The sequence below is a fragment of the Callorhinus ursinus genome, unplaced genomic scaffold (genome assembly GCF_003265705.2).
Source record: "Callorhinus ursinus isolate GAN/ISIS: 27379988/994484 unplaced genomic scaffold, GSC_fseal_2.0 scaffold6, whole genome shotgun sequence".
In the NCBI taxonomy this organism is placed as follows: Eukaryota; Metazoa; Chordata; class Mammalia; order Carnivora; family Otariidae; genus Callorhinus; species Callorhinus ursinus.
This window is the reverse complement of record NW_027397068.1, coordinates 66831689-66856978: the sequence shown is the minus strand read 5'-3', so window position 1 is coordinate 66856978 and position 25290 is coordinate 66831689. Positions and strand designations below refer to the sequence as shown.

General features: G+C 37.5%; 1 protein-coding gene and 1 long non-coding RNA gene across 5 annotated transcripts in view; one reads left to right on the top strand and one right to left on the bottom strand.

The window, feature by feature from the left end:
* The window catches only part of RGS17 (regulator of G protein signaling 17), an 87651-nt gene that overhangs the window by 36804 nt on the left and 25557 nt on the right, over positions 1-25290 (top strand). Inside the window, exons 1-3 of one of the 4 annotated variants that reach the window (XM_073894116.1) lie at positions 5082-5142; positions 12116-12174; positions 22240-22383. In XM_073894116.1, coding sequence (XP_073750217.1) covers positions 22265-22383 — 119 coding nt within the window. In that variant the 5' untranslated portion in view covers positions 5082-5142; positions 12116-12174; positions 22240-22264. Of the gene's footprint in view, positions 1-5032; positions 5143-12115; positions 12175-22239; positions 22384-25290 lie in introns of those variants that run through there. The other 3 variants (XM_073894115.1, XM_073894117.1, XM_025866357.2) reach the window with 3 other exon arrangements.
* The window catches only part of LOC141373008 (uncharacterized), a 63028-nt gene continuing 52988 nt past the window's right edge, over positions 15251-25290 (bottom strand). The window contains exon 3 of the long non-coding RNA XR_012378622.1: positions 15251-15995. This is a non-coding gene — a long non-coding RNA (uncharacterized lncRNA). The remainder of the gene's footprint in view (positions 15996-25290) is intronic.

Genomic DNA, 25290 nt, shown 5'->3' with positions numbered 1-25290 from the left:
AGTTTTTGATATGGTAAAACTAACATTGTCTCCTTGAGAAAAACATGCCATTTGGTAGTTTGCAGCATTAACAAATTCAGGCAGTTTTAACTTCTGACCTGACAATTTTAGCTTAAAAATATTTACATTTTTCTTTGTTAAAATGTGGCTCTTTGGGTTTAAATTTAATTTATGTTGTAGCAGTTCTTACATTTCAATTCCAAGATCTCGCCCTGGAGTAATATTTACTGGTTTTGTTTCTTGTTTGTTTCTCCTTCTGCCCTCCCTCATCAGTATTGTCCAAGAATTAATGAGTTGTGTCCATCAAAGATTAGTACTAATGACCAAATTTCCATAAAAACAGACTCACCACTCTACCAGCTTTTTCTTCTGCAAGCTTGCCTGTAGGAATGATCCATTAATTAAAAATTAAAAGAAACTAGAAGATGTTTGTCGCCCATAAATCTGACTATGCCACTGGCCTTACCCTGTTTCAGCATTTTAAAAAAGAGATATTTTTTAAAAATCTGTGATGAAAGCTATAATAACTACTCTTTAATCTGCCCTAAAAACTGATGAAGAAAACTAGCTTTCTTGGCTTCATGAGATATTCACTGATTCATTGGAAATAAGACAAAATGTTTCCTCACCATCGGAATTCAGATAAAACATTTAATTAGAGATACAGCCTTACCTTGGAGGAGGTGGAGACTGGAATTTGTAGGGAGGAGTCTAGAGAGGAGGGAAGTTTTCAGATAAAAAACTGCAGAAATCTGCTTAGGGTCTTCTTGACTTGCTGGGTACTAGGCCATGAATGCATCAAGTAAAATTCCACAAAATCAAGCAAAGAAAGAGGCGAGAATAGCAAGAAACAACTCCCAGGGCTTACAGTTAGGCAGGAGGCCACTCAAACTCCAACCAGCCAGAGTAGATGGATAGTCCATAGTAATCAGCTGGCGCATCTAGTGGGGACCCTGGTGGGGTCAAGCCTTAGTAGGAGATCTGAATTGCGTTTGGGGTCATGGTTATTCTAGACCCACTAGCAAACCTTGCAAAGGGGCCTTCAGTGGATCATGCCTATCTGCAAGTTGCTTACTAGCCTGCCAGAACAAAGTCCAACTACCATTAAGAGAAGAAAACAAAATTTCTTCTTCAAATATGTGAGTGGATTAAGCAACTATTTGGACCTTATTTGGGGGGAAAATTTAATTTTTTAATTTTTTAAATTTTATTATGTTAATCACCATACATTACATCATTAGTTTTTGATGTAGTGTTCCATGATTCATTGTTTGCATATAACACCCAGTGCTCCATGCAGTACCTGCCCTCTTTAATACCCATCACCAGGCTAACCCATCCCCCCACCCCCCTCCCATCTAGAACCCTCAGAGACTATGGACTCTGAGAAACAAACAGGGGGGAAGTTTTAAAGTTATGAATTCTCTGCTTTCATAATTACAGGAACATTTAGATTTTCTGTTTCTTTTCTTATGTCTTTCAAGGAATTAGTCCATTTGATCTAAGCCGTCCATCATTGGCATAAAGTTGTTGATAGAATTCCCTTATTCTTTTAATATCTATAGGATCTGTCATGATATCCCTTTTTTCATTCTTGATATTGGCAATTTGTCTTCTCTCTTTCTTCGTTGACTTGAATTTATTTCAGTTAGCTAACCCCCACATTCAGGGACATTTTGGTCATTTCCAATCTTTTATTACTGTAAATTATGTTTTAATGTATAACAATGTGCATGTGCGATTTCATATTTACAGAGATGAATCTTCATGGTAGATTCTTGGAAGTGAGTTTGGCTAGATCAAAGGGCAAATACATATGTACTTTTGTTAGATACTGCCAAATTTCCCTCCATAATGGTTGAACCATTTTGTTTTCCCTCTAACAGCATATGGAAATTCACTCTTTACAGCTTTTCTGACAGGATATGTTGTCAAGCTTTTGATTCATAAACCTGATATTTGAATAGTGGTATATCAATGTAATATAATTTGCATTTATTTATGTTTTCTTACATTAAAGTACAATTATATACTTGTTTCTAGTGAACCATCTATATACATCTTTTGTCCACTTTTTATTAGGTTTTTGGTCTTTTCTTTTGTTTAAAAGAGCTCTTTAGATGGGCAAATGGTAACCATGCCCAGACCAAACAAATACTCTCTGATAGTCTTCACACCTCTCGGTATTTGTACTCTACATATCCCATTGTTGTAGTTGCTTCTTCCGATGAAAATTAACCCTCTAAGCTCTAAATTTTTTTTAAAAAATTCTTCCAGTGTAGCATTTGTCTACTGATTATGCTTATGGTAATGTTACTTTTGTTTTGTTTCTTGTCATGCAAAGTCTTTTATTTTTTTTTTAATTTGATCATGGTTTGCAAGATTTTCCCTTCTCCCAGATTATAAAGGAATTCACCCATATTGTCTTGTAATATTTGTATATTTTCAGTGTTTGCATCTATGTCTGGAATATATTTAGAGTACATTCTGGTATATAGTTGGAAGATTCAATGAACATTATCTCTTTCTAAATAACTATTCATTTCTTATAGCACCACTTAAAAGAACCCTTTTCACTTTTATTCTGTACTAAATTTCCATTTTTTTGGACTCTAAATAGTAGTATGAATATTGAACTAGGTTTACCTATGAATGACAAAGAAGAATGGAATATTGCAAAACAAGAAATCAAATTATTTTTGGTTTATTTAAAGCTAGGTTACCTAACTTGAACTATGTAAATTTTTTTTGTTTTCTTGAACTATGCAAATAATTTTTAAATACAGCACATAATAAAATGTGTGAATTAATTTATTTATATTGTTACTTATTCACCATTTTGTAAATTCATGTTGTTGACGTAATCCGACCAATTTTGCTCTCTATTCTGATCAGCATCCAGGGCAGAACAGCTCATAGTTTCAAGCTGAATTGCACTAACACAAGAATGGGTGATGGCCCCTGCCTCCTCAAGCTTCTTCCCTCCTAATGGTGTACTTCAAAAGGAAAACTCAAAGAATAGATTTTAGTTCCTTTCCCAAACTGAGGTTTCCATATGAAAGTCAAACAATCAGTCAACCAATAAATAGTCTATTTTGGATACCAACCATGGACTGCTGTACATACAAAAATCCTTTTCAAAATATCACCAACCCAATTAATGGTGAGACTATTGATTGCCGACAACAACCAATTTACTAAGGCTAAGGAGGAATTTCTAATAAACTGTATCCTGTTTGTAACATCTGTATACCTGGTAACTGGGAAGGCAGCCTTTTCCTGCCAATTACAGAATTAAGGAAACACCTTTTTTTTTTTCCATTTTACTCCATAGTCATTTCAATATGTTAACTAGAGAGTTCCAAATATTTCTGACAGGCTTTGACAGGGACTTCCGTAGTGAGAAAGCTGTTGAGAATGAATAACGTTCTATATAACCTATTTTATGTGACTAGTTAAAACAAGGGATGCAGAGCCAAACAAAATGAAGGGCATGGATTATTAGGAGGAATACTACTCAGGTGGAATCGATTTTGTCTGCCTGTTAAAACTCAGAAACACTGGGCCACCTGGGTGGCTCAGTCGTTGAGCGTCTGCCTTCTGCTCAGGTCATGGTCCCAGGGTCCTGGGATCGAGCCCCACATCGGGCTCCCTGCTCGGCAGGAAGCCTGCTTCTCCCTCTCCCTCTGCCCCTGCTTGTGTTACTTCTCTCGCTGTGTCCCTCTCTGTCAAATAAATAAATAAAAAATCTTAAAAAAAAAAAACAAAACTCAGAAACACTGACTTGGGATCAACAGACCATTGCTGACTTCGGGTTGTGCAGACTCCTGTGTAAATGAACAGCCAACAGCCAATTGTTGTGCAACAAGCCATAGAAAACACTATTAGCTTTGGAAACGGAAGATTGCATAAATTTGTGTTACAAATAGGGATAGCTCTTCTCTTCGGGATAGTAAGGTTCATTTCCTCCTCAAGAATTTTTTTAAATGGGGCGCCTGCGTGGCTCAGTCGTTAAGCGTCTGCCTTTGGCTCAGGTCATGATCCCAGGGTCCTGGGATCGAGCCCCGCATCAGGCTCCCTGCTCTTCGGGAAGCTTGCTTCTCCCTCTCCCACTCCCCCTGCTTGTGTTCCCTCTCTCGTTGTGTCTCTCTCTGTCAAATAAATAAAATCTTTAAAAAAAAAAGATTTTTTTTTAAATGTTGGGGAAAAAATTCCTTTTTATATTTCAAGAGTGACAAGAAACTCTCACCTTAATAGTCTTAAAATATATCTGAATTCTAACTCACCTACTGAGATAGGTCTGAGTTTCATTTCTTCCTTATTTTAGGTCTGGATGACATACTTAGCAACATTCAGTAAGGATCGTTGAACTGAACCCCTTTCAGTACATTTTGTCATCAGTCAGTGAGAACGCAGAACACACATGAACATGGGCCAACAGAGCCGCCGTCGATGGTGGATAGCCACCATCTGTCCCTCTAGAATATTCTCTCTTCTCTAGCCTCCTTTGTCCCAGGAGACTGATCAGTATGGCCTCAATTGAAGAGCTTGGCCAATATGGAGCATGGCAGGAGGTCAAAGGGAAGGCAGAGGGGATGCTTGGGATATTACTTCCTGCACAGTCACCTGAGCTGCCTGCTTCTCTTGATTTACCTCGGATTACAGCTTTGGTCAGAAGGCCTGTCCCAGTCTCATAACCATTTTTCTCTCCTTGTACCTGCATGACTAGGAACCATAACATCACTTATATTACCTATACCTGTCACCTGTTCTCCAGAATACTGCCTTGTCCTTTGGGATCTCCCTACTTTCCCCCCCACACACACCCTTTTTAAACAACCCATTATTAAACACTCTTTAAACCTGACTGTGCCATCAGTTACCTCCTGGGATCCTGACTGCTAAACCCTCCGAAAATTTCACAAAATAGCCTCCAGCTGTCACAGGCATGCCTGTGGCACCTCAAGATAAGACTAGAGAAGTAGCAGATGCTAATAACACTTTCTCAAGTGGAACAAGCCTGTTTGGATAAAAAGCCAGGAACTGCCTCTTCTGGGCAGGGCTTGAAGAGGAAGAGAACTAGAAGAGAGAGTAGAGCAGAATCGATGGCTGCACAGAAGATGAGTGATACCTCTCCTTACGGTAATTGTAGTGAAACAACATTTATCTTGTTTTCTGGAATGTTTTATTTTATTTATTTTTATTTATTTTTAAGATTTTATTTACTTGAGAGAGAGAGCGAGAGAGAGAAAGAGCTCAAGCAGGGGGAGGGGCAGAGCCAGAGGGAGAAGCAGGCTCCCCTGCTGAGCAGGGAGCTAGATGCTGGGCCTCCATCCGGGGACTCCAGGATCATGACCTGAGCTGAAGGCAGACGCTTAACCGACTGAGCCACCCAGCTGCCCTCTGAAATATTTTAGAAGCCCCTCGGGAGATGTATTTACAGTGAAGGGGTTGCCCTTTTACTGCAAACCAACCTAAAAACTTCCACTGTAACCAACTTAATGAAAACTGATGGGCCATCAAGATGAAAAACATGACACCATCTTTAGACTGATATGAGCTGTACATATAGGAATTTAATGTATGCATGTTCATTGATTTTCTAGATTTGTAAACCTTCAATTGCAAATCACGATCTTTATATTTTTAATTTTGTATCAGATATTTCACAGTTCATATGAAATCAAAACCAAGTATTATAAATTTATTTCTATAAGGAACAAGTATTTCCAACAGGTATTTAAATAAAGGCTTTTATAGGCTTCTTCACTGAATAAAATAATGTAACTCTACTGTGGAAAAAACCAGAAGTGTAGACAATCATAAGAGATTGACAAAATCATGCATCATGGATGGACTGAACTATCCAGCCTTTCTGGAGCATCTGGGATACGCCCATTGCCTGGCAGAGAGATTTACAAGAGGGCTGTTATCAGGTTCTGGTCACTTCTTGGATCCTATCAGAGGTTTGCCCTACAAATCTGTGCTAGAGCACATTGCCTAGGAATTGCTAATAAAGAAAGAAGGATCACAGACTTTGGAGATAGGCAGGCTTAAGTTTAAACCTATACTAGGTACCAGCTGGATACCAGGGACTAATCTCTCTGGTTTCAGTTTCCCTAGATATAAAGCGGCAATATCTACCTCACAGGTTTGTTTTGAAGGCTGCATGAGAACCTATGTAAAAACTGCTCAAAGAAAAAAAAAATCTGGTTGAGTGTAATGGCACAGCCCCGTTGGAAGACAGTTTGGCAGCTTCTGACAAAACTAAACATATTCTTACCGTATGATTCAGCAGTCACACTCCTTGGTATCTACCCAAAGGAGCTGAAAACTTATATTGACATAAAAACGTGCACACGATGTTTATAGTAGCTTTATTCCTAGTTGTCAAAACTTGGAAGCAACTGAGATGTCCTTCAGTAGATGAATGTATAAATAAACTGTGATACATCCAGACAATGGAATATTATTCAGCTCTAAAAAGAAATGAGCTATCAAGCCATGAAAAGACATGGAGGAACCTCAAATGCGTATCACTAAGTGAAAGAAGCCAATCTGAAATGGCTACATGCTGTACAGTTTGCACTGTAAAACATTCTGCAAGAGGCAAAACTATGGGGACAGTGAAAAGATGAGTGGTTGCCAGGGGTGGGGAGCAAGGGGAGGGATGAATAGGCAAAGCACAGGGGATTTTTAGGGTAATGAAAATTCTCTTACGATATTACAATGATGGATATATGTCATTACCCATTTGTCCAAATCCATGAAATATTAAACGCTAAGAGTGAACCCGAAGGTAAACAGTGGACTTGAGGTGATTATGATGTGTCAGTGTAAGCTCATCATTCTGGTGAATGATGATAATGGGGAAGATATGCATGTGGGGGGGGTATATGAGAAATCTCTGTACCTCCCTTGCAATTCTGTTGTAAACCTAAAACTGCTCTCAAAAAAAATAGTCTTAAAATTTTTTAAAATAATTATCTGCATCCCACTTCTATTTAATTATATAATCCATTTCTCTCTAACTCAGTAACACAATGTCAGAAGCCCTACTTCATGAGGCTGACTTTAGCTGCAACCTATAATAACTGCAGTGTGTTTTATATTTTAGTATTTTAATGGTTTATGAATTATGTGGAATAGAGCAATGTAGTAGCATTTTTTCCAACAGCATGTGAATTTTTCATACAGTCTCACTCTCTGAAGTATACTAATATTCCTGTTCCTACACGACAAATCATTACCCTCAGCATTAACTGAGCAGCTAATGACAGTGGGGCACAGCCTTAGATACTGAAGATACATATAGTAATTCGACAGTACCTTTCTCTTCAAAACATTCATAGAGAAAGGACAAAAGCATACAAATCAGTGTAATTACCAAAAACTGAGAGCTCACCGTGTGCCCAGCGCTGTGCTTATTATAGGGATCTTTTCATTTAATCTCATACATTTTGGTGAATTACTAGGTAATGTTATTATCCTGATCTCATAATTGCATGACCTAGAGCTCAAAATAGTTAGGTAACTTGCTCACAGAGTAAGAGATAGAGCTTTAATCTGAATTTTCAACTCCTGCAATAGAGTATATTCTCCCTAACAATGCTAGTTCTGACATCGGGTACAGACAATTAAGTGTTAGAACATTGCTACTCAATGTGTGATCACATGTGATTCCTGTGCTGGTTTGCAAAACATTTGTTATTGGTCCATAACAAAGGAAATAATGAAATCGAGAGTAAGCTTTTAGAAATGTTTAGAGCAAATTTGACAGCGTAATTTTATGTCTATTAAATCTAATAATAAAAACAAATTGTTGCTTTATATTGCATTTTTTCCCATTTTATTATTTGTTTTTGTTGTGTTTGACCAAAGTATTGCTCCATGGCTGACTGGAAATTTAAAAACAAAAAACAAAAGAGGGGCGCCTGACTGGCTCAGTTGGTAGAGCATGCAACTCTTGGTCTTGGGGTTGTCGGCTCAAGCCCCACATGGAGCCTAGAGCTCACTTAATAAGAAGGAAGGAAAGAGGGAAGAAAGAAGGAAGGGAGGGAGGGAAGGAGAAGTAACCTCTGTTAACATTAAAAAGAACAACACAAAACAAAAAAACACCCTAGTCCTTCACTACCAGTAGTGTGCGAGTCACTCTTCTAATCCAGAGGGTTAGTGGGATGGCAAAGGGTCAGAGGTGAAGTAGGAATTATGACAGTGTTATCATAGCGTGAACAGCTAATGCTAACTGAGTACTTCACTCTGTGCCCAAGACTGTGCTTAGTTTCTCTCTCTCTCTCCACACATACATACACACATACCATATAAACCACATGTATACCATACACGCGTATATATGTACATACATGTATAAATATATACATACAGTACCATATATATGTATATACACATATTTCTTTGTATAGAGTTATCATTTAATATCTATACAACAACCCTAAAATTGTCAATTAGATACCCACCATGTCCGTTTTACCTGATTATTTTCTGGATATCACTGCTAATATCTACTTCTTCCCCCAGAGTTATTCTTTGCTAAAAAACAAACCAATGGAGTTCCTCTCATTACCAGTGCTCTTTGGTGAATATATGAGGATGGAGAATAATTATGCTTCCCCCCCTCAAAAAAAAAAAATAAAACCTGTCACTCTATTTCTTCTCTCTTTTCTGTATTTCAGAGGGTACTTAGTGGGAGGTTGGGAATATCTGTGTCAAGGGCTTCGGGAAAGCCTTTATTCCCTCATCATGCTTAGCTTTTCTAGTAACTGCTGCCCACTCTTCCTGGAATGAGTAAAAATGTTTTGCCGTGTGAGTGAAGAGTGCTGGCTGAATTGATTCCATCACTTGTGTACTTCCTGGAGTTTGGTGAATTCATTAAAAAAACAAAACAAGGAAATTGAGATGAGGTGGTATGAATTTTCTGACAGGACCAGTTTGCTGAACATGAGTATGTTGAAGGCAGAGTGAAGGGAAGTAACTGTCTTGATTAAACAGACCTAATAATGTGCTATAGGGAAAGGTGACCATAAATCCTCTTCAATGAATTTTTACCTTGAGTAGAACACAGGCCAGCTTTTGAAAAAATTTTCTGGTTACTGGATTGTGTCTTTAAATGTTCCTTCTTCTATAGATGTCTGTTAGTGTGAGACAATGTATACGGAATGTAGCTTTGGAAAGAATAGATATGCTGAATATATCTGAGGAGGTGGTAGAGTTAAGCTGTTTTTCGATATAGAAAGTATTAGGAAGTACAAGAGAGAATCCGAGGTAACCTACATTGGCTTGGGTTGTAGAGAAAGATTTGGATTGCATATAGGGATATTATGATAAACACAAACATAAGTGGGATATAGTTGGTGTTTTGTCTCTTCTGGTGATGCTTCCACATAGTATTATCCCTTTATTCCAATTTAATGTGTTTATTTAGACATTGCTCTGTATTGAATTTCCATAGCAATTATCCCTGTTTGTGTAACTATCTTAAATAATTATATGAATAATTACTATTGGGAGAAACAGTCTCTGGCATACCCTTTTCAAATGTGATTTTGTTTTCTCTACTGATTTTTTTTTTCTGTTTACAGTTTGCCTTTTTTTTCCTTCTGTTAACTTGCTTATCTTTTTTTAAAAGATTTTATTTATTTGAGAGAGAGTGAGTGGGGGAGGGGCAGAGGGAGAGGGAGAAGCAGACTTCCCGCTGAGCAGGGAGCCCAACACATGGGGCTCCATCCCAGGACCCTGAGATCAGGACCTGAGCCCAAGGCAAATGCTCAACCGACTGAGTCACCCAGGCGCCCCTTAACTTGCTTATTATCTTTTTTATGTGAATTGCGGTAATAAGTGTGTCTGCTCTCTGAAAAGCAATTCAGTGATTCCCAAAATGAATATGTCACATAGACGAAAGAGCTGTTACTGCTTCTCTAAGTCAACACATGATGATTCCATATTAATCAATGGTGTTTTCTAGAATGGCACAATGAAAGTAACAGGGCCGTGCTGAGGATTCTCATTGTCAACATGCAGTGTTTATGGCAAAGGTTTAGTCCCATTTCTATAATGTTCACCCTAAGCTAATGCTGCTATTCTAAACTAAAGCCAAGCCTGAATAAGTCAGGTAAAGAGTGGATTTTTTTTTTTTAAAGTTCTACTTCGTCTGTATTGGTATTTTAGACTTTCTGCTATTGCTAAGTAATTGAGTGACCTTCCTCTTCATATTAACTGAGCAAATCTGACTTCTGTTGGGGAACCTGTCTACGCACCTATGCTAGAAAGACACCTTCTCTTTGTCTTATCTCACTTCTTTAACACACATTGACTGAGCTCACTGGTTCTCAAGCTTATATGTGATGAAGTTCCTGGAAAATATGGTGCTTTTCACCACTATCATGTTGATGATGTTAATATTGAAATCACTGATTTTTAAATTTATGTGTAAAATTAAATACTGGCTTTTATTATATTCCAAAGTATGCAAACAGTAGTAGATACCAACATTTTAAGAAGAAAAAAATGGGATGAGCTTTATGAGAGACATTTCTCCTCCTTAAATTAACTTTTTTCTTCTGACCAAAATAGAGAGATGGTTCTATGTGGAGTGGAACACTTGATCTATCTCACAAAATTTCAGTTCTCAGTGGGAGCTTGAGACACATAATTACTCCTTTATGTGTATCAAAATTACCAAGATGAATGGCCCAGCCTCTGCCCTCAAAGAGCTCATGCTCCTGTAGGAAGAACTCACAAAAGGCAAAACTATAAAACGGTATGAAATTGCAGATCAAAGAAGGTCAAGCATTGCTAAGTGCCTTCCCATAGGCTGGTCTGGCAGAGACTGCCAGGAGAAAAAAGCGTGAGAGTCTTTAGGATGTCAGAGTCCAGTAATGTAACAGGCTTGCCCACGAATTACAACGCAGAGTGCTAGGTGCACAATACTGGGTCAACACTGAGAGGGAAGCGCTTACTTCTGCCCCAATGGGTAGAAGACAGAGGGGATGGTAAGTGAGATGAGCATCGAAGGGGTAGTATTTCAACAAGCTCTTTGTGACTGATTTTTCCTCCCACTTTGTGTTTAGGTCGAACATACCGTGTCTTTCTGACTCCTGGATATATCTCTACACACTGATCACAGTGCCCCAAGTTCACAACTTAGTGTGGCCTGAATCAGTGCTTCTCAGGCCTTACTGGTTATATGGATCATCAGGGAATCTTGTTAAAATGTAAAATCAAATCCACTAAGTCTGAGGTGGGCTGTGAGATCCTCATTTCTAACAACCTCCCAGGGGGTGCAATGCTGCTGATCCATGGACCACACTATGAATGGCAAAGGCCTGTTTTTTTTTTTTATTTAAGATTTTATTTATTTATTCATGAGAGACAGAGAGAGAGAGGCAGAGGGAGAAGCAGACTCCCCGCTGAGCAGGGAGCCCGATGCGGGACCTGATCCCAGGACCCTGGGATCATGACCTGAGCTGAAGGCAGACGCTTAACCATCTGAGCCACCCAGGTGCCCAGAGACCTGGTTTTTAACTCTTTGTATGAGAACCTTGGCAATTACCAAGTCCATCAATCACCCTGGCAGTTATATTTAAAAACCCATCTTAAAATTTTGAAGAAAAATCTTCATGTAAACATGAAGACAGAAGTTGTCTGGGACTAATAAGAACAAGTATTGTGATTGTGATTACAGATTAGTGAATGCTGTTCACTTGGCACACTGCTAAGGTTACTAGTCATAATAGCAATAAATATGCTTTGCTTTCCCTTCCTTACAACTACTGAGTGAAGTGAATACCATTTCCCCATTTTACAGACAACAGCAGAGGTTAAGTAACTTACCCACTGCCGCCTGGCCAGGACAAGCCAGACCCCTATGACTCTAGTCCAGATCTCTCCTCCTCCAAGCCACTACACTTTAAAAAGCATAGTCCAAAAGAAAAAAAATGGAAAGTTGATAGAAGACCAGAATCATAGGATAAGAAATTGTGATGTCCTGTGGAATCAAAATGGGTGAATCTTCTGAGGACAAAAACTAGCATCCATGCTGTCCGAGTGCCCTTATAAAATAACCCTGTCAAATAATGCTTTTAAATGTGTCCTGTAGATGCACAGGAGCCAGAACAAGGAGAGGGACTGACACTGATCTGATTCTCTACTTTAAAGGTAAAGAAAGACACAGCAGTGACTATATTTAATCTTACATATACTTACATACTTATAAATACATATGAAAATATTATCAACATGAAGAGAGAATTGCAGACTCAACATAATGTGACATTTTAGCGAGCTTTATATATCACCTAAGAAACGAAATACATGGATATATTTACTGATGGAGTCAGACCTAACAACCCAAAGTATTGACCAGAATCACATTCTCAGGAGTATTCCCTCTGAGTGCACAGAGATTACTTCTCAAATTCCTCGTAGTTTTAATGTAATCATAAAAATGGTGTTTTTGAAAACACAAAAAGTAGCCCCTTTGACCCCCCCCTGCAAAAAGCAAAAACTAGTTTGGATACAACTCTTTTTAGATGAACATATCTTGAGACTGGAAATGACACTGAAAGCTCGCTCTGTCACATAGATAAATGCTGGCTTGGGTGAAGCAGAGTAGTTATCAGAAATGTTAAATTGAGGACGGAGTTGTTTTCCTTCACAGGGAAAATACATCACAACCAGGAATAGATATCTGTACATAGTGAATTGCTTCCTTGTCCACCCCGGTGCTAAAGAAGGCCTCACGAATTTGGCTTATTTAGCAAGTACCTTTTTGGGGCTAAACATGGAATCAATGACTATATGGCAAAACTAAATGCTTTCACTAAACATGAGAAGATGGTGGCAATTATAATGAAGTTTGATTGTTGGATAAGGAGTTGATTGTGGGTACTATGAGTCACTTGAGACTCCGTTCATTTACATGTGATAAAAATTACAGTGTTAGTGGTGAAATGAAAAACCAAACTATTAGTATTCTTTCTTCACTGAGTAAGCCTTTGTGCAGATCCCTGAGTTAGGGAGATTCTACCCAATGGGTACAAAAATTTGACAACCCACCCTATAAGAAATGATCTCTCAGCAAGAAGATAGTGATGGAAATCTTCAACATCTGTAGCTTGAAAACATTGTACCACACCAACTTTCTGGCAACATTAGGAACAGTTCTTTCCAGTGCTGTCTTGAGAGGACTGTCACTTATTGAGTGCTTACGATATGTATAAAGATTTGTTCCAAGCATTTTACATATTCAACCCATTTGACCTTTACAGTAATAATGATGTACTGAGGTGTTCTATTATTATCAATCCCAAAGGGACACTTTGGGAAAGGATAAAGAACACTGTTCAAACTTGACAGTATGTCTTAGAGCTATAAGAATTGCATGTAAAAATTTGAAATCTCTGCCTTGGGAAAGTAGATTTTTTTTTTTAATAATCTGAGAAATCTACCATATTCACTGTCACAATATTCAATATTTATTATGCATCTACTATTGACAGAAATTACTGCTAGATTCCAGGAAAACCAATATATATGAGATATATTTTTTCTTTCTCTCCTTTCTCTTAAGAGTTTTACAATTCTATTGGGAAACAATATAAAAACAAAAGAGATGAAGAATAATATTAGTCAACGCTCAAGAACTGACAATATGATCTACAAGAGTGTAGAAACTGATAAAAACAGGGGTTGTCCTCTCCCTCCCAACTGTATTTTGAAGAGAGTAGTTAGCTTGGGCAGGCCATTTCCAGAATAGTAACTTCAGAACTAAGATATTTTCTCAGTCTTAGGAGGCTGGGTGGCTCATTCGGTTAAGTGTCTGACTCTTGATCTCAGCCCAGGTCTTGATCTCAAGGTCATGAGTTCAAGGCCCATGTTGGGCTCCACGCTAACCATCCATGTAAAATTGAGGCCTCTGTACATCAGCCTCTTTCAAAGGGTTGTCAAGCCTCCATTTGAATGCTCAAGAATACGTGGCTTGATACCAACCTCAAAGGTAAATGAAGATCTCATCTGAGTATCAGATCCTTATATGGAAAGTAAGGAAGCAAGAGTCTTAATTGTTTCTATTCGCCAATCCATCTTCTAACATTTGGGATCCTACAAAGCAGATCTGTATTTTCTCCTACATGATATCACTTCAAATATTAGAAAAGTATGATTCAGATTTTCTTTTTCTTCATTAGAGCAAACACCTTTGTTCTAAAAATAGTATTCTTATGAGACTTTTTGGTTTTTTGTTTTGTTTTGTTTTGTTTTAGTTCTCCTCCTTCTAGTCTTCTGAACATATTTCAGTTTCTTTCTTAACTTGTGGTGACTGGAATTAAACACAACCATTTATCCAGCCCAGAGAAGACCCATCACCAGCTTAGAAAACTTGTTTTAGAAAACATGCTTCTATTAATGCATTCTAAGTTTTCATTAACTATTTTGTTTACATTGTACTATTAATACTGAATTTATTGTCCAGTAAATCACCTAAAATTTTTCATATGCTCCTTGTACTCCATGTTTCTCCCATACTTGTCTTACAAAGTTTTTTTTAGATCCAAGCTCATATCCTTGTATTTATCTTTTTAAATTTCATCTTGTTCATTGCTCAAACTGTGAAGATATTTTTCCAGTTGAAATATAAGTGACATATAACATTGTGTAAGTGTAAAGTGTACAAGTGTTGGTTTGATACATTTATATATTGCAATACGATTGTAGCATTAGCTAACACCTCCATCATGTCCCATAATTATCATTTCTTCTATGTGGTGAGAAAATTTAAGGTCTAGTCTCCTAGCAACTTTGAAGTATGTAATACGGTATTGTTAACTATAAGCACAATGCCGTTATGATCTCTAGAACTTCCTCATGTTCTAACTGCAAGTTTGTATCCTTTGACCAGCATCTCCCCAGTTCCTCCACCACCAGCCCCTGAACCACCATTCTACTCTGTTTCTACAAGTTCAGCTTTTTTAGATTCCACATAAAAGGGGCAACAAACAATATTTGTCTTTCTCTGTCTGCCTTATCTCACTTAGCATGTTGCCCTCAAGGTCCACCCATGTTGTTACAAATGGCAAGATTTCCTTCTTTCTCATGGCTGAATAATATTCCATTTTACATACATATATACATATATATGTATGGAATATATATGAATGGAATATCATTATATTCAATTTTACATATGTATATACATAGATCATATGTATACATACATATACGTGTGTGTGTGTGTGTGTACACACATACATACACACAAACACACCACATCTTTATCCATCATCCATTGACAAACACTAAGGTTGGTTTCCATATCTTGGGTAGTGTGAATAATGCAACTACAATGAACATGGGAGTTCAGGTATCTTTTCTAAATCCTGTTTTTATTTGCTTTGGACATGTACCCAGAAATGAGATTGCTGGATCAGATGGTAATTCTATTTTTAATTTTTTGAAGAACCACCATACTTCAAAACTTTCATGTTTTTCATGTGGCTAAATCAGTTTATATTCCTACCAACAGTGCATCACTATTCCCTTTTCTCTACATCCTCAACAATACTTGTTATTTCTTGACTTTTTGTTAATAGACAATCTAGCAGGTGTGAGATGATATCTCCTTGTGGTTTAGATTTGCATTTCCCTGATAATTAGTAATGTTGAGTATCTTTTCATGAATGTGCGGGCCATTTGAGTGTCTTCTTTGGAAAAAAGCCTATTCAGTTCCTCTGCCCATTTTTTTTTTTTTTGCTGGATTGTTATTTTTTGTTATTGAGTTGCATGAGATCTTTATATATTTTGGAAATTAAGCCCTTTGCCAGATACATGGTTGCAAATATTTTCTCCCATTCTGTAAGATGCCTTTTCATTTTGGTGATTATTTCTGTTGCTGTGCAGAAGCTTTTATGGTTGGATGTAGTCCCACTTGTTGATTTTTACTTTTGTTGTGTAAAGATGGTTTTTGATCATTGCATGTGATCCTGGAAAAGGGGAAAAAGCAACATGGAGTAAAACTGTGGTCAGGTGGAAATGAGATCAAATGTCCTCGTTACTTCTTGAAAGATACAAGTAATGCCCCCAAACAACAAAAAGCCTTCCCTCATCACTACCTCAGATTTATTGGTTTACCTTGCTAACAAGTTTACCGAAGCTTTGAGGGGGAAATGATGATGCTCAAGGATTAATCTTTATTCTGTAACAGCTTTCCCAGTACCTCACTATAAGAACTAAATGAAGTGTTTTCCAAGGTGGCCAGTGTGAGAGGAGCAGTCTGGGATGCCACTATCCATGCTCCCAGCCCTGCTGTGCCCCTGGGTCATGGGCCCTTCCAGAGCCACACAGCTCAGAGTCTGAAGTCCTAATTTTGTGCACAAGTATGTACTTCTCTGCAAAGGAGAAACCAATTTCCCCTGCCTCATTCTCCTCTAGCCTGTGAAATTAATTAGTTTCTTGACAGTCTATCTCCCTAGGGAGTTTGAGTGGAGGAAAAAAGAATTGGCCTCCCCATACTCAAAATTGTTTGAGTTTTAGTCCTTGGTTATGCACCCTTCTGCAAAACATTTTTTCTTCTTTTTTCCTTTATGACATTAAGAAAATTTGTTTTGCTTAAAACTAGAATCAGTTACCTCTAGAAAAGAAAACTATAACAGTTATACAGATTTTCCCTTCTGTATTTACAGCTAAATCCCGTGAATTATCGTTAAGTACCACTGTTTAGAAGGACACACAGGAAGCAGATGCAAGTAAGGATTCCAGGCTGTGAAGAGCCGCTATTGCTCTTCAACCAGAGAAAGTCCTGTCACTAAGTAGCTTTCTCAGTAGTTTTTCCTCCCCTCTGTGTGTGTAATTCTTTGGACAGTGCAGCTATGTAGCAAAATATGACAACAGACTGTTTTTCTTATATATAGTTGTATGCCAGACAGCCCAGGAGAAGTGCAGACTCCAAACCCAGTTGATACAATACAGAGTATAAATACCGAACTGCTGGTGTTCAGGGACACATACAGATCAGTCAGAAAAATAGGAGCAACCTGCTCCAAATGGTATGGGTATTTACACAAGAGAAATCAGTGAGTAGTAGTTTCTCTTTTTTTTTGTCAGAAGGAAAATATTGATGACACAACACACACAATTACCTCAGAAAAGCACAGAGAAGGCATTCGCCTGTAATTTCTTTTTAATTTTTTAAAAGATTTTATTTATTTATTTGACACAAAAAGAGAGAGAGAGCACAAGCAGGGCGAAGGGCAGAGGGAGAAGCAGGCTCCCCTCTGAGCAGGGAGCACGACCAGGGCTCCATCCCAGGACCCTGGGATCATGACTTGAGCTGAAGGCAGACGCTTAACTGACTGAGCCACCCAGGCGCCCCTGTGATTTTTTTTTTTCTAATGAGCCAAAGGACTTAGAAAACAGTGAAAAGTCCTGCAAATCTACCATATTATTTGAACTTCTTTTCCATGCTTTTAAACTGCACGGTTGCACCTAACATGACATTTCTCTATGAATTTTTCAAAATTGGGTATTTAACAGTGAGAAAATGAAGGTATTCAATTCTCAAGAAGGTGATTGAATCTTTCTGCAAACTTCGGGGATAAGATATAGATAAGGACCTCTGTCTGGTATAAAGCTGTGTTGTATTTATGTATATGTGTATGTGGGGGGAGCGGGGGGTTCTGAAGAAAAAAATATACATAAGTACAAAAGATAATAAAACAAATACTCCTGCATGCAATACTCCAATTAAACAAATACTAATATTTTGTTATTGCTTCAGGTCTTTGTAAAAGAAATGATCAGATAAAGTTATAAATCCCTCTTTTTCCAATCACATGCCCATCATTATCCCCCAGAAGCATCCAAAGTCATGGCTCTAGTTCATGCTTTTATTACTTTACTATATATATTATCTGGAAATAAAAGGTATTGTTTTGTGTAATTATGAAAACTAAGTTAATAATACAGGCTATATTTAATATTTTACAGCTGTTTTTTCCATTCAGTGTTATTTTACGATCTCCCCGTTGAATCCTATAGGTCTAAGTTATCCGTTTTAAGTGTTGTTTTATGTATCATCATATAACAAGATCCCCATCTTTATTTATTCCTGAAAAGATGAAAATATAGATTGTTTCCCATTGGAGTTATTAAAAATACCGTCATTAATGTCTTCCTATGCATATGTGAAAGTTTCTCCAATGTATAAATAGGAGAGTGGAATTTGTTAGCTACATTGTTATGTAGCCAATATTATTCTTCAAAATGATTGTATGAGAGCTTTTTGTTTACCCACATCCTCTCTCAAAATTTGGTGCCCTGTGACTTTTTAACTGTGGGGAAATTGGTTATGGAATAATTGTTTATTTGAATTTCTCTGATTACTGGTTTTGAGCATTTATTAATCTAATTTGGGGCATTTATGTTTTCCTCTTCTGTAAACTGCCCACACATCTCCTTTGCCCATTTTTCTATTAGGTTATTTGTATTTTTCAACTGTGATGTGTTACTTCTGTATTACAGATAATAATCCTTTGTATCTTCTAGTCTGGTTTTCATTTTTCACTTTATTTATGTTATCCTTATTTGTTCAAAGGTTTTTGATAAATTAGACTATATCAAAAATAATATTTTCCTTTTTACCTTAGTCTCATAAGAAATCCTTTTCCTGCCCTGAAACTATAAAAGCATTTTTCTATATTTTTTATCAGAGTTTTATAATTGTTTGTAACATCTATCCCCAATTCATTTGAAGTTTGTGTGTGTGTGTTATAGCTTAAAGATGTAGTTTTTTTCATGTTTAAATCAAATTGTATCAACACTGGGTATTGAACTTCTTCTGAATGATAATGGAAATGTCCTCTAATTTAAGCCATGATTGCATATATGCCTGAGTCTGTGTCTCAGCTCTATATAGATTCCTTCTACTGATCTACTTATGTATTCCCCTACCAATGACATACTGTCATAATTGTTATTGTTTCGTATTATTGACATGACATCACCACTTGTTCTTGTTCTCAGAGATATCTTGGTTTATTTCTGCCCTTTTATTCTTCCACATAAATTTTAGAATCCCTTTGTTGAGTTCCATGAATGATTAAATTAGAATTTTTATTACAGTCATACTGAATTTATAGAATAATTTGGAACAACTAACACTTTGAAGATACCCCATTTCCCCACTTGAGAAAATAACCTATCTCTATCCAGGTTTATTTTGTATTTTTTGATAAAGTTTTGTAATATTTTCAGAAAGTTCTTGCACAACTTTTGTTAGAAATAGTGCCAGTTGTTTTCATTTTTATAATTCATTTGCATGATGCCTTTCTTTCTTTGATATATTCTAATTAGTTATTGGTAGTATTTTAGAAAGGCATTGATTTTTGAAGCTTAACCTGGTATCCTCCATGAACTGTCTCTGATAACTTCATCTAATCTCTTGGAATTTCTTTGTAGACAACCATATCATTTGTAAATATTAAAATGTGTGTTTTCCTTCAACCCTTATTTACTTTTTCTTATTTTATTGCATTGGCTAGGAAATTAATAATTTTCAGTGTTGGATGTGATAGAGTTTATTGTCCTTTTCTTGTCATCAATGAAGTTGCTTATAAAATTCAGCACTCAGTAAGCATTTTTATGTTATCTACTATGTACCAGGCATTGTTACAATGAATAGAATAGACAAAAATCTCTACCTTCATGGAACTTATTTTCTAGTTGGTTAGACAAACAAGGGTGGATGGGTTATGCTTGGGGTAGAGTAAGGGAGGGGTGATTTTAAATAAAGTAGCAGGGAAGGTTCCCCTGAGAATGTTAACATAGGAGTAAGGATGAAGTCAAGCACTGAGGGAAGAGCCAGTGCAAAGGCCCCGACATGTGACTGTACCAGGCATGGTTGAGGAACAGCAAGGAGGCCATTTTGGTTAAACAGAGTGAGCGAGGAGGAGAGAAAAGGAGATGCATTCAGAGAAGTGATAAAGGACCAGAGTGCAAAAACATTGGCTTTGACTCTGAGTAAAATGGGAAGCCACTGGAAGATTTAGAGTGGATTTGGGTGGAAGAATCTTTGCTGAAATCACCTACTTATGTTCTGGAAGACTCACTGTGGCTGCTGTGTTGAGACTAGACTGGAATGGAATAGGAAGAGAAGAGATGAGATGAGGAGTAGCGAAAACAGAAGGGAGTGCGAGGGGACAGTAACGAGGCCTTGCATTCGCTGACCTGCTGATGTGAGGTCTGAATGAAAGAGAGGAGTCTAGGATGATTCCACAGGTTTTTGGTTTTCTCCCCCCTTGGTCTGAATAATTAGATAAGGCTTTTCATTTACGGAAAGTGGAAGAATTGTGGGAGGAACGGGTCGGTGGAGGAGGAAAGAGCATCGGATTGGAACATGTGCCTGAGATGCCAAGTTGAGAAAGCCCAGGGGAGACGTCAGGTAGGTAGTTGGATAGATGAGTCCTGAATTCGGGAAAATCATCTTTACTGGACTTGTAAATTTGAGAATTCTGAACAGGAAACAGGTAGGTCCAGTAAAAGTCTCAATGAGTTCATCCAAAAAATGACAGGGAAGCATTCTAGGGACAGAGTATTGTGGCCAACCAAAATTTGGAGGTGAGAGACGAGAAAAGGAAAGAACAAAATAGACTGAGAAGTGCCTCGTGAGCTAGGGAGCGAATAGGTGAGTATGGTGCCCAGAAAGGCAGGAGAAGAAAGCATTTCAAAGAGGATGGAGTGATCACTGTGTCACAGGTGCTGATTGGCCTGGAGATGGTTATAAAAGGACTCTTAAGTTGAACAATCTGGGGACACTGTCATACATATAAAAACTGTTAGTGGTGGGAAGGAAACCCTTCCATTTCCCTAATTTATGTAGTCTTAAATTTATTTCTAGACTGTTCTAAACAGAGAATCATGGGATTTTACTTTAGCCAGTCATTAATTAAGTCCAACATCATTATTTTTATCAATTTCAGTACCTAATTGCTTCTTATATTTCACTCCTTCCTCTGACTTTGTTTTCTTCTGAATGAAGTAGATTATATACCTGATAACCTTTTAACTAGAAATGCTACAAGAATATATAAGTATTTGCCCATGAAAATTATTTAACTACTTCCCTTATGTAAACACAGAAAAATTTTTTTAATACATACCTTATTCTCCAATTTAAAAAAAGTCAGTGCTTGAAAACATAATTTTTAAAGCATGAGCTCACAATACCAAAATAACCCAAAGTACATAATGGTTTTAATAAGTATTGCTCACAGTCACACATGACATTGTATGTATATGATTTACATACGTTGCATATTTATGAAAAAATCATGCAGTAGAATTCATTCCTTTTCCATGAGGTCATGCTATATTGATATTATTCTACTCAAAGTTTTTTTTTTTTTTTATCCTCAACAAAGTCCTAGGTCACCTATACATAGGTGACAACTCATTTGGCCTGCTTCATAAGGTCACAGGTAGTTCATCCTGTATCCCAGTATTTTTCTCATTTGCCATGATACCGACATTCCACCAAAATAATTTCCCTGGATTTGATGACTTTTTATTTTTCCACAATTCTCTACTGAATGAAAACGCATCTGGGGTGGTGGAGGGAAGGGAAGTGTTACCTTTGCAACAGGGACTCCTAACGGCGAAAAACGCACTTTGCCAATATATATGATCAAGATTCGGCCCCTGAAGGGTGAGTCAGACGGAGATGCAATGTCTTAAAAGAAGCTGAAACAACACCAGAAACAAACTTGATCTTCCTCACAATTTTACATAGTTAGAAACCTTGCAAGCTGATTTGTAAAACTCAGTGAACCTGACTGTAAGTGAACACCAGGGGAGAAACAAGTTACGTACCCCCGCTACAGTCATTTAGACCTGTTCACCAGGGAAAGCGGATGAAATCCTTCTTGAGTAAAGAAAGAAGTTAAACATAGATTTTCCAACCTTGTCTCCTTTACTTTACCAACTTGATTTTGATTACGTGACGTCGTTATGATCATTTTATGTAGCAGATAAGGGTGGAAGTTTGTCCCTCAGGTTTTTAAGATAGTCTCCTAAAAAATTTTTGCTGAAAATTTTTAATTTGACTGCTAAAGCTTATTCATTTTTTTTTACCTTCATTTATCTCCCATCCCAATTAAACTATGTTCCCTTCAGCAGAGGCAATGGATCTTTCTTTTAATTTTTTCAGACCTTCTGTTTTCTCTCTTCTTTCAGCCAGTTGGGTGCGAAAGTAGCTGAAATGCGAAAGAGACAGCAATCACAAAATGAAGGAACACCTGCTGTGTCTCAAGGGCCTGGAAACCAGAGACCCAACAACACGTGTTGCTTCTGCTGGTGTTGTTGCTGCAGCTGCTCCTGGTATGTGGCTCTCTCAGTAGGACGTCCCCCCCCACCCCCACCCCCACGCTAGCTGGGGACTAACTAGAGTGAATTTGCAGCTTCCTTCTTAGGATCCTGGAAACCTCTCAACCTGTCTCCTTTTCATCCCTTACGAGTAGCAATTATTGGAGACCATCCCTGGGAATAGAATATTTCCCCAGAATCTACATTTAAATTGAGATTAAGGTAAACAGTTGAAAACTTACTTTTTTATCCTGTTTTTCTCCATCCACCCTTCTTAAAGAGACAGGTAAAATGAAGATTAGGGTTATAGTTTGTTTAAGCATAAACAATATTCTCCAATGTTCCGGAAGGTACAAGAACATGAAGATAATATCGAGCAGTACTGTACATCATAGTCGATGTTGTGTTTTAGTTATATGCTGTTTCACAGGATGTTGATCATTCCGTCATGGAGCCACAAAACTATGGGTGGCCCTCTCAGCCACAGATGCCTTATAAAGGACAGAGAAAGAAGTGCCCCAGATCCATGTCCACAGGTCTAAAAGGCCAGGGGCTACGATGGGTATGAAAGCCAAGTCAGTCAACTAAAATCTCCAAACTAAGAGCCAGAGAGCCTGCTTTCCTTGGTGACTTTATCACTGACAGGTTCTGTGACATCATCCAAAGTTTTAAACTCTGCTTTTTGGTTTCCTCATTGGCAAAATGATAAAGTTGGACAAGCTGATCCCCAAGGTTCTGTCCAATACTAAATGTCCGTGATTCAGGCACCTCAGGAAACCTGCTCCAGTTCCAAATTCCCCAAGTGCCTTCCAGTAAGAAAATCAGCAAGACCGAGTCCTAAGATTTATGTGGATGAGATTCCCCAGGGGGATGCTAGATTTAATAGAACTTTCCATAGAACCGTAAGTTTCGGGGTCCTTTAAGATCCAATTCACAAGTGGATCTTCTGGATTAGTAGTGGTCCTCTGGATCTCCCCGATTTACGTCAGAGCTCTGAAGAAAGGCCCAAATACTTGAATGATCTTCTTGTATATGATCTCCGCAGGTTCCTGACACCCTTTGAGGTTACTGGTATGATATGGTGGCATAATATTCTATCATTGTGCCCGAAATAGATGAAACTTGTTATGCTCTAGTGGTAGCCTTGGTGTTAAACAAGCTCTGTCCCTTTTAGGGAACTTCATTTCCAGAAAACCGTCAGACATTTTAGTAATTCGGAAGTTTGAGGTTTTATAAATATCAAAATTGCCTCCCAGACGATGATTCTTTGTTAAGGAAAATCATAAGTGACTCCTTTTCTTTCATTTTTAAGCCTTAACTATTTCAGATGGAGGAAATACTTCACAAAATTTTATGTATTTTTTTTTCATTGATCACTCCTAAAGAGATCATCTGTCTCTGGTTTGAATCCATGGAGTAAAGTGTAGTGACTTAATATGGTGGTTTGAAAGTCAGACTGCCTGAGTTCAAATCTTGTCATCATCACTGTCTGACTTTTAACAAGTTACTTAATGTACTCAAATTATAGTAATAAGAATCCCTACTTCATAAGGTTGTTGTAAACATTAAATGAAATAAAACACATACAAGCTGAAAACAATGACACATAGTATGCATTTAAGAATTAGCTCAGTGGGGGGCACCTGGGTGGCACAGTCGGTTAAGCGTCCTACTTTTGGTTTCAGCTCAGGTCGTGATCTCAGGGTCGTGAAATTGAGTCCTGCATCAGGCTCTGCACTCAGCACAGAGTCCGCTTGGGATTCTCTCTCCCTCTCCCTCTGCACCCCCACACCCCTGCCTTTGCACGCTTTGCACTCTCTCTCTCTCTCGCAGTAGCTCACTGGGTTATAGAACACTTCATATTGGCAAAAATAAAATCTCCTTTATAAAGAGTACCTGGCTTGGAATAATGTATATATATATATTTGTAAAGATCTGCTTATGGATATAATATAAAAACTAATCTTAGAAAGGAAAGCTATTTTATTTTAGATTCTGTGTAAGACACCGCAAATATATTGTTACAAAGTGTTGAAGATTATATTTCTTTTTCTCATTTGCACTATGCTATGTTCCAGAAATCAGTATATGATTTTATTTACCTGCTGAAATTTATTTCTGAATTGCTTCAGGATTATAACACCACCAAAACAGTTAAGAGTACTGAAGTTTTGTTGCACTATATTCGTTTGCTGTCAAACAGCTATTTGGTGAGATTTGTTTTTTTTCCTCTCCTATGTATGTTTAGTGAGACTTGCTTTTATAAAGTGCGCACTGAATAACAAAACATTCAGCATGAGCTTGTGAGCATCAAACTGTCAAAGAACACAGACTATGGATGGAGAACAAAACAGGTTTTGGAAGCTGCATTAACTCTCCACACCTCTCAAGTGACGCCGATTTGAGCTCAAACACTTGGTGCATTGGATAAGGGCTCTGAGTTCTAGACTCAAGTGTCATTGTCAAGAACTATGTTTGTTAGCAATGAGTCATGGATGCCTGAGTCTAAGCCATAAAACACACATTTTGTAAATTTATAAATGATAAATCATAGGTAATTTATAATGTAAACTTGAAAAAAATGAAAGTTAAATTGCCTTAACTATGAATTCTAATTGTGTTATCTCACTGAGAATGAGAATCTCAATACACGCATTTTGAAAATATCATTATTTTTATATTTTGAGTTTAAGAAAAAAAATTTAAAACCTTATTAGAGTGGAAAAACAAAAGAAATAAATGTTCTTCAAATTTTCCAGGGTAGGTCAGAGGAGCAGAACAGAAAGAAACACTAAAAAATGTTAATTTGGGGACCAAAATAAAGTTGGAAATCAAAATATGAAGTAACTGTCATTTGTAAAAAGGAACATTTGTCCTGTAGCTGCTTTCTCCTCCTTTTAAGGAAATAGAATGCTAGGAAAG